The sequence below is a fragment of the Cotesia typhae genome, unplaced genomic scaffold (assembly GCF_013202065.1).
Source record: "Cotesia typhae breed Kobodo isofemale line unplaced genomic scaffold, CoteBio_Ctyphae contig_22, whole genome shotgun sequence".
NCBI classification, from domain to species: domain Eukaryota; kingdom Metazoa; phylum Arthropoda; class Insecta; order Hymenoptera; family Braconidae; genus Cotesia; species Cotesia typhae.
In genome coordinates, this window is record NW_027423728.1 from 2,809,993 (window position 1) to 2,825,513 (window position 15,521).

The 15,521-nt window shown below is 26.3% G+C and overlaps 1 protein-coding gene across 1 annotated transcript in view; it reads left to right on the top strand.

Annotated features, from left to right (window-relative positions):
- Positions 1-15,521, top strand: part of Tty (tweety) — a 38,602-nt gene that overhangs the window by 1,422 nt on the left and 21,659 nt on the right. The window contains exon 2 of the mRNA XM_074259983.1: positions 12,042-12,250. Coding sequence (XP_074116084.1) covers positions 12,113-12,250 — 138 coding nt within the window. The 5' untranslated portion in view covers positions 12,042-12,112. The remainder of the gene's footprint in view (positions 1-12,041; positions 12,251-15,521) is intronic.

Here is a 15,521-nt window from a genome sequence, read left to right on the forward strand (position 1 = left end):
ATGATATCCAGTGTCATCTTGTTTTTACCGTGTACAGAATAAAAAAAACTGTGAAATAATTATAATAAACAATATTAATTTTTCTTAGCTGGCTACACGGAAAGAAGAAAATTACACTGCATGTCCTCCCATATTATACTCTGTGTAATCTGTAGTGAAAAAAAATTTTAGATAATATCAAATATAATCTAGATTATACTAAATTATTTTTGCATTATACTCAGTGTAATCTCCGATTTGACCAAGTAATTTTGAATTATATTCAGTAGAATCTTTGATTAGATAATTTTTTCAAAAATTGTGATATTCAACTTTTTTTTTTTCATTTATAAATTTTTTTGAAAATTTGTAAATTTTGTGAAAATTGTGGTAATCAATTTTATTTGTAATTGCGCATTGTTTTTTTAATATATCAATAAAATTAAATAGAAATTTCGTTAACAAAAATCAAAATTAAAGTGTTGACAAATTATCGGAAAAATTGTGCTTAAATGATCCTTAAACATTTTATATCCAAGCATTGCATTGCATTTTTGAAAAATACATAAAAAAAAATGAACAATTTAAAAAAAAAATTAATTATCATAATTTAAAAAAATTTTTTAAAATAATTTATAAATTAAAAAAGAAAAAAGTTGAATATCACAATTTTTGAAAAAATTATGTAATCCAAGATTCTACTGAGTATAATTCAAATTATCCGGGATATTTTTTCGGATTATATCCAGTGTAATCTGGGGCGGTATAACCAGAAAAATTACTTGATCAAATCGGAGATTACACTGATTATAATTTAGTATGGAGTATATTTGATATTATCTGAAATTTTTTTTCATTACAGATTACCCTGAGCATAATATGGGAGGAGGATATGCAGTGTATTTTTGTTCTTTCCGTGTACAATGAGAAAAAAGAGTATTACTCTTGAGTAAATATTCTTAATAATTTTCAAGAATATATTTTCTTGTCTCAAGAATTGATCAAATTAATCGAATTATTTTTTGTTCAATTCAAGTGAACCTATTAATTTGTTAATCTATCAAAATTAATGTCAATATTTTATTATCATGATAGGTATTGACATTCTTTTATCAAAAAACCAAAATTCATTTTAAACGATTCTTGAGTCAAGAAATTGTTTTCTGGATAAAAAATATTTTTTTCTCAGTGTATACTAAATAGATCTCGCTAAGAGTCATATCGGAAAAATTGTACTTGTATAGTGTCAGAAACATAAGTAAATATTAACATTCTTAGTTAACTCAAATAGTTTTATTAGAGATGCAAAAGTTGTGAAATATAAAAGCATCTAAATTTTTAAGGGGTAGGTAGAGGGTAAGGAAAGGGACGGGGATAAGGTATGAAGGTTAGAATTTTATCTGGAATAAAAGGTGGATGTAAAAGTGTAAGAGTGAAGATATAGATATTGTTCATAAGGAAGATATTATTTCACTCTTTATCTCACCCAGTCTTCTCTTGGAGGCTTAACCGTCTCGTCTCATCATATCAAGCAGTGTTGATGTAGATGCGGACAATGCTCGACAGGAAGCAAATCAGACTGTCTGAATGCAGATATTTATGCAAATGTATGGTGGGATTTTCAATTTTTACTCTTATATTTTGTATTTGGTTTAAGAATTTATATTTATTTAGTTTTTTTAATTGTTAAGCGGTGTCAATGAACTGGTGTTGATAATTCGAGCGTGGCTTTTAGCCAATCATTGGCTAATAATATAGTTGGTAATTAAATATCAATTGGTACTGGGGTTTGTTTTTTTAACATGGGAGAGAAACTATTTTTGGAAGTTTATAAATGAATTTTATTTAGTGGTATTTAAATCGTTGGATGAATTTTTTGGAGTTTATTTTTAATTATTAATTGATTTGTTTTGAAAAAAGTTTTTAAACTGTGGCAATTGTTTAGAATGTCGGTTCTATCCGTTTTTTAATTATTAAAAATTGATTAATTGTTATATTTTTCGATTTTGTTCTTTTTTATGGTTGATTCACAAGCTATTCATTAAAAGTTGAAAAAAATCTGTATCGAAATTTTTTTTCAGTTAAAAAAAAAAAATTTTTCTATTTGTCTTGTTTTTCATCAATATCTTTCAATCAATAACTTATAGAGTATTTTAGAATTTTTTTTTCTTGAAGTATAACGAACTGAACAATTAAAAAAAAAGTGTCTTGATAGAATTTGAATATTTTTTAAAAATTTGTAAATTTTGACGTTCGATTAACTAGTTAGAGACAATGCGATAAATTTTAAACAGTTTCACTTTTTTTTCATGTTCTGTTTCAAAAGAAAAATGATTAAAACAAATATATGAATATCTCAATTTTTACAATTAATTAAAAATAATAATTGATTAAATCATAATTAATTATTATAATAAAAAGAAAAGTAACATTTTAAAATCATATTAAATTTATTTGATGTTTTTTTTACGAGTAGCTTATTTGTTCAAAATAACTAGAGTAATTTTTTTTTATACTTAAAATTTCAATCGATAAGCAGTTTATTTTTATTACCTATCAATAAAAAGTATGAGTCATTTTTAAAAGCTATAAAAATTCATTTAAAGTTTAATTATTAAGAGAGATATTTCTACGAAGTGTTTTTTTTTTTTTTTTTATAAATAATTAAAAATTTTTTACAACTTACCGTCGAGAATTTACCAAACATTTCTTCTTAAAGTGTAATCAGTTTAACTAAAATTACACTTGGAATTGAATTAACCTCTCATTTTATTCCACAGCAAACGCTATTAAATAAACATAACATCTACTAAAACTCTTACAAACACATGCATCCTTTGAAATAATTATATAAACTAAATCTTTCACCGAGATAATTACTTAATCACTAAAGATTTATTTTCACATTTTTTCGCTATAATTATAACAATTATTACTTTACTTACACTGATAATTAAATTTTTATTAAAAAAAAAAAATAATTTTTAACGAGTAATTTTTTTTTCTTCTGTAGATCGGCAGCTATAATTACCGATTTTTTTCCGACAAAGCAATTTATTTAATGGGAATTATTATTTCGGTATCGATTAAAACCCGGCCCATAAATATAAAAATGTAGACTTGATACAAATACAGAATCATCGGTGCGTGACGGGAAACTATTTACATGTTTGTACCTTTCGCGTGTCACAACTTTACATGTGTAAGTCTATTAAATATTTATGTAAAAGTCTAGCGATCGACCTATGTGGTATCATATTATATCATATTATACGTAAATTAATTATTTTATGGTGCAATAAACCTTTTCTCGTGACATCTCTTCATAATCGTAATTACGTTTCCAATAACTAAAAATATAAAAAAAATTCTGATATCAGATTTTGTTTATTAATGCCAAGGCACAGGCCAAATTGAAATTTCTATTACATAGTATATACAGTTTTTACAAAAAAACAATTTCTGTGAGTATATAATATATTATTACATAAAAATTAATTTAAATAATTTGAATGTAAACAAGATAAAATCAAATTAAACTTGGAAATTAATATACAGGAAGGAAACAGTAAAAAAAAATTTTTTGTAGCCCTTAGACCTTTTTTTAGACGAGAAAAAATTTGGAAAAATTTTTATTTGGTAGTTTTCTTATGATTACTCGAGACCCAAACATGATAAAAAATTTTCATGGGTATATCTGAAAACTAGACACTTTACTTTATCCTTATTTTAATTTTTAATCTTAAATGTATTAAATTGAATTTTTTTATTTATTAAACGTCGTTTTAATTATCAAGATTTAATAAGAAATTGAAAACTTTTTTTTTTTTGAAGAATTGCAAGCTACTCAAATATTAGTCTAAACTTTGAAATCAAATTACAAGACTCACGACAATGTTGATCTGTTATTTATTTTTTCTTCAATCTTAAATAAGCCTCTATTACTAAGAACAACATTATATACTTGTATAAATCAAAATCAATTAGTGTATAATATACTTTGGTTTAATGTTTATTTATAAGTGTTGCTGGAAAGATAACGCCGTGGATTTTCAAATAAACGATCTAGAGCCTAGAGGAATAACATAATAACGTCTTACACTGTGAACTCCTATATTATGTATGTTGTTATATATACATTCATACATATATTAACTTCAAGTGCTTTATTATTACTCTGTATGCTATGTTTAATTAAATATCAAATATTAAAATATTATATCGAGGCTAAAAATAATGTTATGAAATATTGAAAAAAATTTTTCAATATTGTGCTACTATAATCAATTTTATCAATTTTATCGAGCATTACTTTTACTTCTATGAGTAATGCATTGGGGAAAAATTGAATATTGTTGCGAATATAACAAAGTTAAACTAGTATAGTTAAATAAAGTAGAGTCAATTTTTTATTTTATAAATGATCCGCCGTAACTTATATTAGGAAAGGGAGTTTTTAAATTTTTTACTGCTCAGAACTGTCTTGACTGGGTATTTATTTTTTCCCTCTTTTTTACACAAGGGTAACTCGATTCTTCGGTTGTATAGTGTGCGTGTCAGTAACAAGGGCTGGTTTTTTAGTCTGCCAAAAGACCCTCTTTCTTCTACTTAACATTACTATGCGTTGTGGCTGCACTCGTTCAAATTATCTCAGCGTGTAAATACACCTAAGATATATTACGCAGTTTTTTTATGTAACGATTAATATTTTTTCATAACTATTAATTTCTTCAAGAAAAACAACCAAGACAGTTTTTACTCATTTATTTATCTACTAGCTGTTACTCGCCCGCTCCGCTAGGTGCTTTATAGAATTGCATTTTCATAAATATAATATAGACTTGAAATTTAATTAGAGTATTGTTTTGACTTGCAAGATCTTGCATAATTAAAAATCAAATCATTTTGAATTCTTTCTAATTCTTTTTTTTTAATGAGGGAGATTCCCAATTCTATCGAATTGACCTGCACTTTTTATCCATGTAATTATTCTAGCTAATATTCATTGTAACTTTCAACGTGCAATCATTATAACATTCCCGTGTCTTTCTTACAAAAATGAATAATAATTGATATGAAAAAAAAAATTTGTAATGAGCATTGAAAGTTTCAGTTTTAAGAAATTACAGGCCTCATTGCATGAAACATAACCAATAGAACTAAAAAATTTATTTTAAACTAATCACAATCGAATAGCATCAATTTAGTTGCAATAAAAATTCATTATTTGTAAGTCAAAAAAATAAGTAATCACCACCATATACTAAAACCTTCTCCGAAACACGCTGCATCTTATGGTATAAGTATTATTCTGATCTGTTCAGTAGTTTTCGCAGTATAACCAGACAAAAAAACTGGCTCTCCATTTATTCGTATAGATTTATTTCCTTATAAACGGCCCAACAGCCAAAAGGCCAGCAACATGGTCTCTAAGTAAGATTATACAAAAAACATAGTGTAACTTAAAACTAAATGCGCTGTACTGATAATGTATAAAAAAAAAATGATTAAAAAAGAGTTATTGTAATTTTGAACTAATGATGTGAGAGATGTATCACAAGTGAAAAATGGTTACAAGATACAGTAAGTATAAGTACTGCTAGCATCAAATATAATTCATGGACTATAGTAAAAAAATGAAATTTTACTAATATGAATACACTGAAAAAAAAATTACTTGTTTCGAGAGAAAAATTCTTGAGGTCTATCAAGCTAACGTGGATTCATCCATCATGCATTGACTTATTATTCAAGCAATAAAATTTAATTGTGGTGCTAAATTTGTTGCTTTTTTACTTCTAATTAGTTGCTCCATTTAGAACTTTGTTGCTTGTTTAGATTTCGAGAAATCAATAACAATATCCGTCCAAAATGGGTCTTGCTACTGCTAGCTTAAAGACGCTAAATTCTTGAACCGAGAAAATAATTTTGAAGAGAGTAATTGTCTTGAATCAAGACAAAAAATTCTTGAATCAAATAAAATTTTTTTAAATCAAGAAAAATTTATTAGTTGAAGAATTTTGTACTCAAATTAAGATTACGTTCTTCAAAATCATATACTTGATTCAAAAAAATTTTTTTTCTGTGTATGAATCTACAGATTCGGTAGAATCTGGCGCCAAGTTCCGTTAAAAAATTCCGTTGTAAACGGAGCGCCAGACTACCGACTGTGTTTACTGTAAGCAGAATGGTATTTCGAGGTTGCAAAATTTTATTTAATTATATGGTACTCCTTTTTCCAAAATGATATATCAAAAGTAAATCATACTCTATTTTACTGATATTAATTAATTATAATCAATTATAACATTTAATTCACTTAAAATTATTAAATTTTATCAGCACAAACTATAGTAAGCCCAGAAATTTCGATCCTGACTTTTTTTCATGGAGAAAAGTCACCGCCACAGACTAGATAAAATAAAAATGTGTAGTAATCTTACTATAGATACGCAACTACACTGAAAAAGTTAATTCACAGCTTGCATCTATAACCACCAGAGTGCACTGGAATTATTTCTACATAAACTGTAGATTCAACGGGATAGCTCACTGAAGTTAGAACCCCAAATTTTTTTCTTTTAATTTTTGATTTTTTTTCTATCACGTTTTCAGCTTTTCGTTTGTTCTTTATTATTCACTCTCAACATTTGATCGTTCTCCATTTATTTATTTTAAAAAAATTTATTAATAATGTACCTTTAAGTTAGCCCCCCTGTCGCAATTTTTAATATTTTGGTAGCAATTTGGGTCATCAAGCCTCTATTTTTGATTGTTCATGTATATTTAACATTTGTTCCTACTTCACATTTTTTATTTGTTGTTTAATTAACATTTTTAATTGGCTGTATGTATGCATTCTAAATATTTGCACTGCGCATACGTATGTAGACTTTTAGCGCGGTCTTTTGAAAATTATAGTGACAAGCACATCTCATGTGTAAAAAATTAAAAAATTTACGAGTGTAATTTTTTAGGAATTACTATTTAATTAATTCAAATAATTAAAAAAAAATTGTTAGACGTCAGCCAATATCAATGTCATTAAGTAAATAAATAAATAACTAATAAATATTCATTTCATTCTAAATTTTTTAAAAATATCGAGAGAATTGTTAATCAATGCATGTACATTTTTTTTTATTTTCATCAATTCTATTTTCATGAATACTACGAACTATTTAAAAAAAAAAAAAAAAAAAAAAGAAATCCATAACAATTAACAAAAATTTCAATACTTTATTAAAATAAAACTTATTATAAAATTATTAAAAACTACACGTTGTCCTTTTGTCTTGTGACCTCTATAATTGAAATTACAAGAAAAATACACTTACTCTAATCACTGTGCTGGTCAATATAATTTTCTAAAGTCCGCGCTGAAAGTCTAAACGTAAAGTTGACGCATACGCAGTGCAAATATTTAAAATACAAATATTCAGCTTATTAAAAATGTTAATTAAACAAGAAATAAACAATTTGAAGTTGGAACAAAGGTTTTTTGTACATGATCAATCATAAACAGAGGTTATTCCCATTGGATAGTGTACCATTCTATGATTTTGTGGTCGTTGCCGATAGGTTGCATTGTTATCCAATCAAGTGGATTTCAAATAATTGTAATCTTTAGGTGAAATTGTAATCCGAACAAAAACAGTTTCACTGTAAAAAATTGCGCCAAGTCCACGTTCATAAAACTCATCTCAATAACATCTGCACTTTGCAAAAAAAATAAGACTCGTTACAATAATTTTCATTCTATACAAAAAAAAGTTAAATACAAAAAAATACCAAGAAACCGTCATAATGTTTAAAAAATTGAAAAAAATTTGTTGAAAATTTAAAAATTAAGAAAAATTTTTTTATCGTACTTGGCGCGCGTCATTGAGTACCCCAAATTTTTCAGGATACATGAACATCCTTTTAATGTTTCAACATTTATAAGTAAGTCAACCTATAAAATGCATAAATGTAATTAATGAAATATTATTTTATGATACGTTTAACAAAAGTTAGGTAAAATCAACATGGCATACGTATTTTATTTGAAATTTTTAAATTCTCCGCACATCGTTTATGATTTCAATAAAACGCCCTCTCCTGTTCGGTTATGCAATTTGCTTACAAGTGAATACGCCTGCATACGTTGACTCTGTAGTGGAATCACTGCGAAAATTGAGTTGACTAAAAAATAAAACATATGGTCGACTAAATTGAGAAAATGCGGTGTGATTGCCTATCAAAATGTGTTAATTACAATTAAATGAAGCACGATCAAGTTTCTTCATGAAAGCTTAATGACGGAACTGAAAAAAATTGAATTAAAAAATTTTGTGTTATTTCAGATATCTTCACCAGACTACCATATTGACAGTTATTTTCACTATAAATCTGAAAAAAATTTTCGAAACGGATTTTTTCACTGTATATATATATATATATATAGAATATATAGAATATTAAAATATAATATTAAAATATAGAATATTAAATATATACAATATTAAAATATTTATAAAAAAATTTTTTTTAACAATCATTAGTATTTTTTAAATTAGTTATCCGGTGACAATATCCGAGACATTTAACAAAATAACTCACCAGAATGAGCAACTTAAAAAAAAGAGTAATGAGCCTGAAAGTTGCATACATTTGTCATTCAGACCTTTGAACTCGCTCCCGCTGCTCCAGAATTTGTTAAATTTTTTCCGAGGCCGTACATATATGTACAAAAATATGGAAAAAACGAAAATGTTATTCACATCTGGTGACCACACTATATTTTAGTGTAACTGCCTAAGTATAAGCAAAAGCATAAGCATCAGCATCCCAACTTCCACACACATACACACATACACACAACATGGATTCATACATATGTACATGTAAACACTGAGTTTTGTTGTATATTTGTACGAGAGGGATTCCGGGTTCTTTTGTAAGTGGACCCAGCCGAGAAAACACAGCCATCTGCCCTCAACTCCTACAGTGCTTAGCTGTCCGTTATCCTGTATACGTACGCTTAAGATATAATATAGCATAACATAATGTAAGAAGAAAGAACTCAAGATTAGAGTATATAGTATTATATACGGTATACATGCATCCAAGTAGTGTATAAAGACGGGAGCACACTTTTTTCTATTTAGAGAAGGTCCCAACTCGAGACTTACATTTTGAGAACAAACTTTTACGAGTTCTTTATCTTCACACTCGTGTTTAGTTATGTTTATGTTTTCGTAATTATATTTATAATTAAAATTCTTTTATTTTTTTATTATTCATACAATTTTAAGTTTTTTAAATTCTTAATAGTGTTAAGCTCGATTACTTTCAAATGTAATACTCATATCATATCACAGTAATCCGGCGTACGCGGTTATAATCAGAATCTAAATGATTTCATTGGTCACACGTCACACGTGATTACTTCGCTTAGTTGTATCATTTCTTTATAAATGTGAGTGCTGTTAATAGTCTGGTTAGTTGTAAAAAATTTATCATGTGTTACTGAGAAGTGTAAGTAATTCTAATAACACTAACAATAATAACAATAATAATCATAATCATAATAATAATAATAATAATATATGTGAAGCAAAGTATAATCTTGGAGATTACCTCATGATAAAACTCCGTGTTAGTTTTTATAACAACGTTTTATTTACGACATTGAATTCTTCTCACTGAAAAATATATTATTGAACTGTGTACTGTGTAGTCACAATTATTTTAAAAATTTTATCGGCTGTTGCGATTTATTTTTTAAATTAAAATTGTTATTTCAGTTACTTATTAAAAGGTTTTTCAATTATCTATTGAGAAATTGAGGTAAATTATTTAATAAATGTGAAAATGTTTCTACGATAATTTAGTATAAATTAATACTAGAAAATTTTAAATGATAAACAGTGAAAGTTGGAATTTTTTATAGATAAAATTAGTTTCTATTTTTTAAAATTAGAATATCTTTAATTTTTTCACTTTTCTTCAATCATTTATTTGAATTGAATTGTAAGTAGACTTTTATTTGGAATCGTTTTCCTTAAATTGAAAAATTTGTGACAAAAGAAATGTAAACTTTGACCTCAATTTCCTGGTTGTTTTTCTTCAATCTAGTTTTATCTCAAAACCATTAAAGTTTGTATTTGTGATAAAATTCTATAGAAAATTATTTGAACGTTTGTTCAAAGAAAAATTTTTAAACGCTGTTGAAAAATAGTATTAGAATTAAAAATGTAAGGCGAGAAGGTATATTAATATAATTAAAGTCTAAAAACTTGATCAAAAGAAACCTTATTACCCACCAGATGACTACGGGGTCAGAAAAAAAGAGGAAAAAAACCTTCGAATTTTATCCCGCGGCCGAGTTTTATTTCCCCACAAAAAAAAAAACTCCAAGCGCAATCGATTTTCTGAATTTACGGGCTAGACTATAAACAGCAAAGCGTAGTCTCGCATCTGAAACACCTAAAATAAGAAGTAATAATGTATAAAACAATTTAATATAATTCTTTAACAACATTACTTTTAAAAAAACGTTCGAAACAAAATTCGATACGTGCAAACTCTAAGATGTTTGGAACTAGCACTCATCATATATTAAATTTTCAATTAAAATGGAAATTATTGTTCGTAGTTTATTTTTAAATAAAATTATTATTGTTATTATTATTATTATTATTATTATTATTATTATTATTATTATTATTATTATTATCTATATTATTAGGAAAATAAAAAAAAATGTTGTTTTCCGGATAGTCACATGATGAAATGGATTTTTTTTTAGTGAAATTTAGTGTCATTGCAAAGGTCTTGACTTGAATTTGTTTCATTTCATTCTCACCGATAGTCAATTTATTATTATAATTATTTAGGCTGCATTCGAAAATGCTCTATCTCTAGACACATAATTGAGAAATGATCTTTTATCTTGTGAAATATTGACATTTTTAAAGATATAAGCTCATCCCGATGTTACATTCATCAAGACCTTTCATTTGAGTACCCACATCAATTTTTCATATGTTTTACATATTTATATATATGTATATATGAAAAATATATGAAAATGCATGTGGGTACTTGAATGAAAGCTCTTGATGAGTGTAACATCGGGATGAACTTATATCTTAAAAAATGTCAATATTTAAGTAAGTACAGTGCAATTTAACAAAATTGATTATTTAATAAAGCAACATTTTAATTTATTTATTTTTCAATTTACATAGTGACTGCAATGGTAGCTAGTTATTTTGTTATTGTTATTGTTAAATAGAAATTGACTCGATTGAAAGTTCAAAGATTGAGATATACAGTGATTATCATCACGATCGCATTGAATATAATAATAATGTTAACAAAACCCACGTGTATTCTTTGTTTATAATCGTAATCGTAAATGTGAATAAAATTTGTCATAGATTAAACGTGACAACACAATGAGTGTCAGTTTATATACAAAGGACTAACATATGATAATAAAAAAGACATGTGTGACACGATAGGTAAACCGTGGTGATCACTCGGATACGGAGAGACGAACGAAAGCAACAACTTCCGTCGATCGATTCTCCACGCTCACGGTTAACTCCCTGGAGTTCACCTTTACGCCACGCCTTGTGTCGTTCACTTTTGTCAGGATTACCTTTACCTCTTCTGTTTTTATTTGTAAATACACGGATATACAGATCTATATAAACTCACACAGATGAAAACGAGAATGACAAATCTTTCGGCACTTTAACAAAACACCAGGATAAATTTGTAGTAAACTTTTCTTCAAATATGGGTTAAAGTTACTAAATGAAAATTATAATTCTAAAATTTCAAGATTTAAGAAAATTTTTTATTATTTTTATTTTTATGATATTAGTCAGCCGTTTAAGCGGATTGTTTATCTATAAGTTATTATGATGCAAGACTTTAAGTCTAAGTGAATAATCAGCTTCGGTTAATCCGAAGAAATAAGAGTCGGAAACGACAATTTAAATAATAAAATAAAAAAATATTATATTATATTGTTATAAATTAATTTTGTATTGTTCGGTTTGTTGTAGGTTTCGTAGTATGTCTTGACAAGTGAAGAAGACTTTCGAACGAGGGTCTCGGCAGTCAAGGGTTCATCACGATGGTGGTCGGTCAACAGCTTCCGGAACAGTACACTGTACCACAACTAGCCAATTTCTTTCACAGTCTACCACATCTCAATGTTTCGTTCCATTTGGTTAACAACACCTTTAATCCTGGCTCTGATATATATCTCGAGGTAACGCTTCTATTCCTTTCTTCATTTTCACGGTATTTTCTGTTTTTTACTTTATGCTTTGTATTCTATACTCTAGATTTTGTATTCTGTAGAGTTACCTTCAGGTTCTTACCTTTTTTATTTTCATGAATAACAGAATGGGAGCTGTGGAAATCATTTTTTATGTTTTCTTGTGGCTTAATTCTAAAAATAAAGCTAATCTCAAGATGACACTTGAACAAAATTTCTTGTTGCTGAGGTTTAGGTCAAATTTTTTTATAAACTTTTGTAGTACATTGTGAGTTTTTTTAATTGTGACAGGAATTAATTTATGTCGAAATAGCTAAGCATTACCTAAATCTACATTATTAACAGAATAAGAACGATTTTGTGTCCAGGATAGTCATATAATAAAATCGTTTTTTTTTTTTTTTTTAGTGAAAGTTAGTGTCATTGCAAAGTTCTTGATTTGAATTTGAGCCTTTTCAAGATTTCATATCATTCTCACCGATAGTCAATCCATCATGACAAGTGTTTAGGCTGAATCGAAAATGCTTTATCTCTAGGTACTTAATCAATAAATGACCTTGTATCCTGTAAACTATTGACATTTTTAAAGATATAAGCTCATCCCGATGATACACTCATCAAGAGCTTTCATTTGAGTACCCACATGCATTTTGATATATTTTTCATATATTCATATATATAAATACATAAAATATATGAAAAATTGATGTGGGTACTCAAATGAAAGCTCTTGATGAGTGTAACATCGGGATGAGCTTGTTTCTTTAAAAACTTCAATAGTTAAGAAAGTACAGTGCAATTTAACAAAAGCCATCATTTAATAAAGCAAAATTTCATTTATTCATAATTCACAAGTTACGGCAAGCATAATATAGTGACTGCAAGGTTGCTAGTAAATAATAATATAATATTTTTTAAATACAATGGGAGTAATTATAAATTAAAAATCAACCTTTAAAAAATTTTTAAATCTAATTTACAACAATAGTTATGAATGGTGAAAGTTTAGTTTCACGTTCATTTTTTTTTAATTTTTCTTTTTTTGGAAAAAACTGAAAAATTGACATTTAAAATTTTTTTCGAAATTCTATTTTACTGTAAATCTACGACAGTAATTATGAAAATTCATACAAATTTTTTGCTTACTGGAAATAAATAAATTTTTTTCCAAAATTTCTTTTCATCCAAAAATTTCTCATTTAAAAAAATATTTATTACTCTATTTTTGATGGAAATTCTATGAATTGAAGTATTGTAGATCGTAAAACTAATCAATTACCTCCAAAAAAATCATTTGCTACTCCAATGACATGAGTTCCAATTTTTATATCGATAAAAAATATATTAACTACTCTTTTATGACACACAATTAATAATAGATAATTTTTTTATTGTCAGATAACATTTTTCCTTGTTCTGCATCATAAAACCAAGCGATAATCGCTTTAATTCTCATGAAATAAAAATATCTTAAGATTAACAATTCAGTTACCATTTTGAATTTACTGGAATTATCGAAAGCTTTGACACCTGACTTTTATCTGATTTGCAAACCTAGTTATTTGTATTCACAGTTAATCTCTAAAGGTTAAGCCTAAAAATAAAGTAATAGTCGATGTTGAATTGGGCTACGTCAGAATTTAATTGACCAATTTCAAAATTTTTTTCAATCAATATAAACATAAATTCAAATATCAACTTTAATAAAGTAAAAACTTAATTTACTGTAGACAGTTAGTTTCAATTCTGACGGTTAAATTTAATCGGGTAAAAATAAATTTGATGAATTATTTAACGTTCCTGTGAATAAAAAAAATTTTTTTTGAATTTATCTGGTATAATAGTATAATTTTTTAATTGAAAACGTCTGTACATAAATAGTAAATTTATATTCTATGAATAATTATAAAACCGACATCTGAGCAAACTTTAGATTAGTAGTTTATTAATTGGAGCAAACTTTATTTTAACTGTAACTGTACAATCTCGTTTATAAAATAGATTAATGACATTTATCGATTATATATATATATATATATATATATATATATATATATATATATATATATATATATATATATATATATATATATATATTATCCACGGCAAATATAACACATATCCGACGAGATTATATTAAAAATAATTTTATAAATTCAATTCTATTTCCCATGCAAGACAAAATAATTGTTGATACATTGTTGCATTGAATATTCATTGTTTTGCGCTGTAATTAATTAAATATTTAATTAATAGGCATTGTGTTCATGCAATTAAATAGAGCGATTAAACAATTTGAACAAGTGTTTAATAACTTAAATACTTATAACCCCATGAGTCATTGATTTTTAAATTCAATATAAACTTTAGATATTAAATATGCGAAACTTTTTTGTTAATATTGTCGCTCGTAAATCCAAACTTTGTGTTTTATTACAAAGCACTGTTTATTATTTTTTCAATAAATTAAATTTATTATCGTTGTCAAGTATGCAATTTTTAATACGTATAATGGTGATACGAAAGTAATTAATTATCGAAGCAAAAAAAGATGAAAAATGCTTTTTATTTCTCGAAGGATTAATTTATCGACGGTTTATGACTAAAATTATGTCAAAAGCTGTTTACCCGTTATTCATCGCGAAAGTTAATATACTCTAAATCAATAAGTGGTTATTGAACCACTTTATCAAAAATAAACACCACAATATTTGCATATTTAATTTTGTCTACAAACAAAATATTTATTTTAAATTTAGTCAGTGGTTTCCAACAAAATTCAATTTTTTTAAAACAAATATTTATTTTTTATATTTTTAATACAGCTTATTTAAACTTTAAGTGACATAATTTAATTATTTTTTGCTAGCTGTCAATTGCTTGCTTTGCTGGACTTGAGTTGGAATTTTTTTGTGTTTAAGTAAAAAAATTTTTCAACTTTTCATCATCCTTTGTCCGCGATTTTGTACTTAACGACGTTTATAGGCGTTTATAATTTTTTATTAACTCGGATAAATAGTGTCAACATTATCGAAATTCTTTGTAAGTTGATCTTGAAAAATAAAAAAGATCTTAAGTTCTGTACATTGTCATGTCTGTAGACGCAATCAAGATCGAATTCAACTTTAAATATATCAAATTAGTCAATCTATAATCTAATTATTACGTTTTATTTACTTAACTAAATCAAGAAACAGATTATAATGAAAACTTATTATGTTCTCATAATGTTATCAATTTAAAAGATTAACTGGGAAACTAT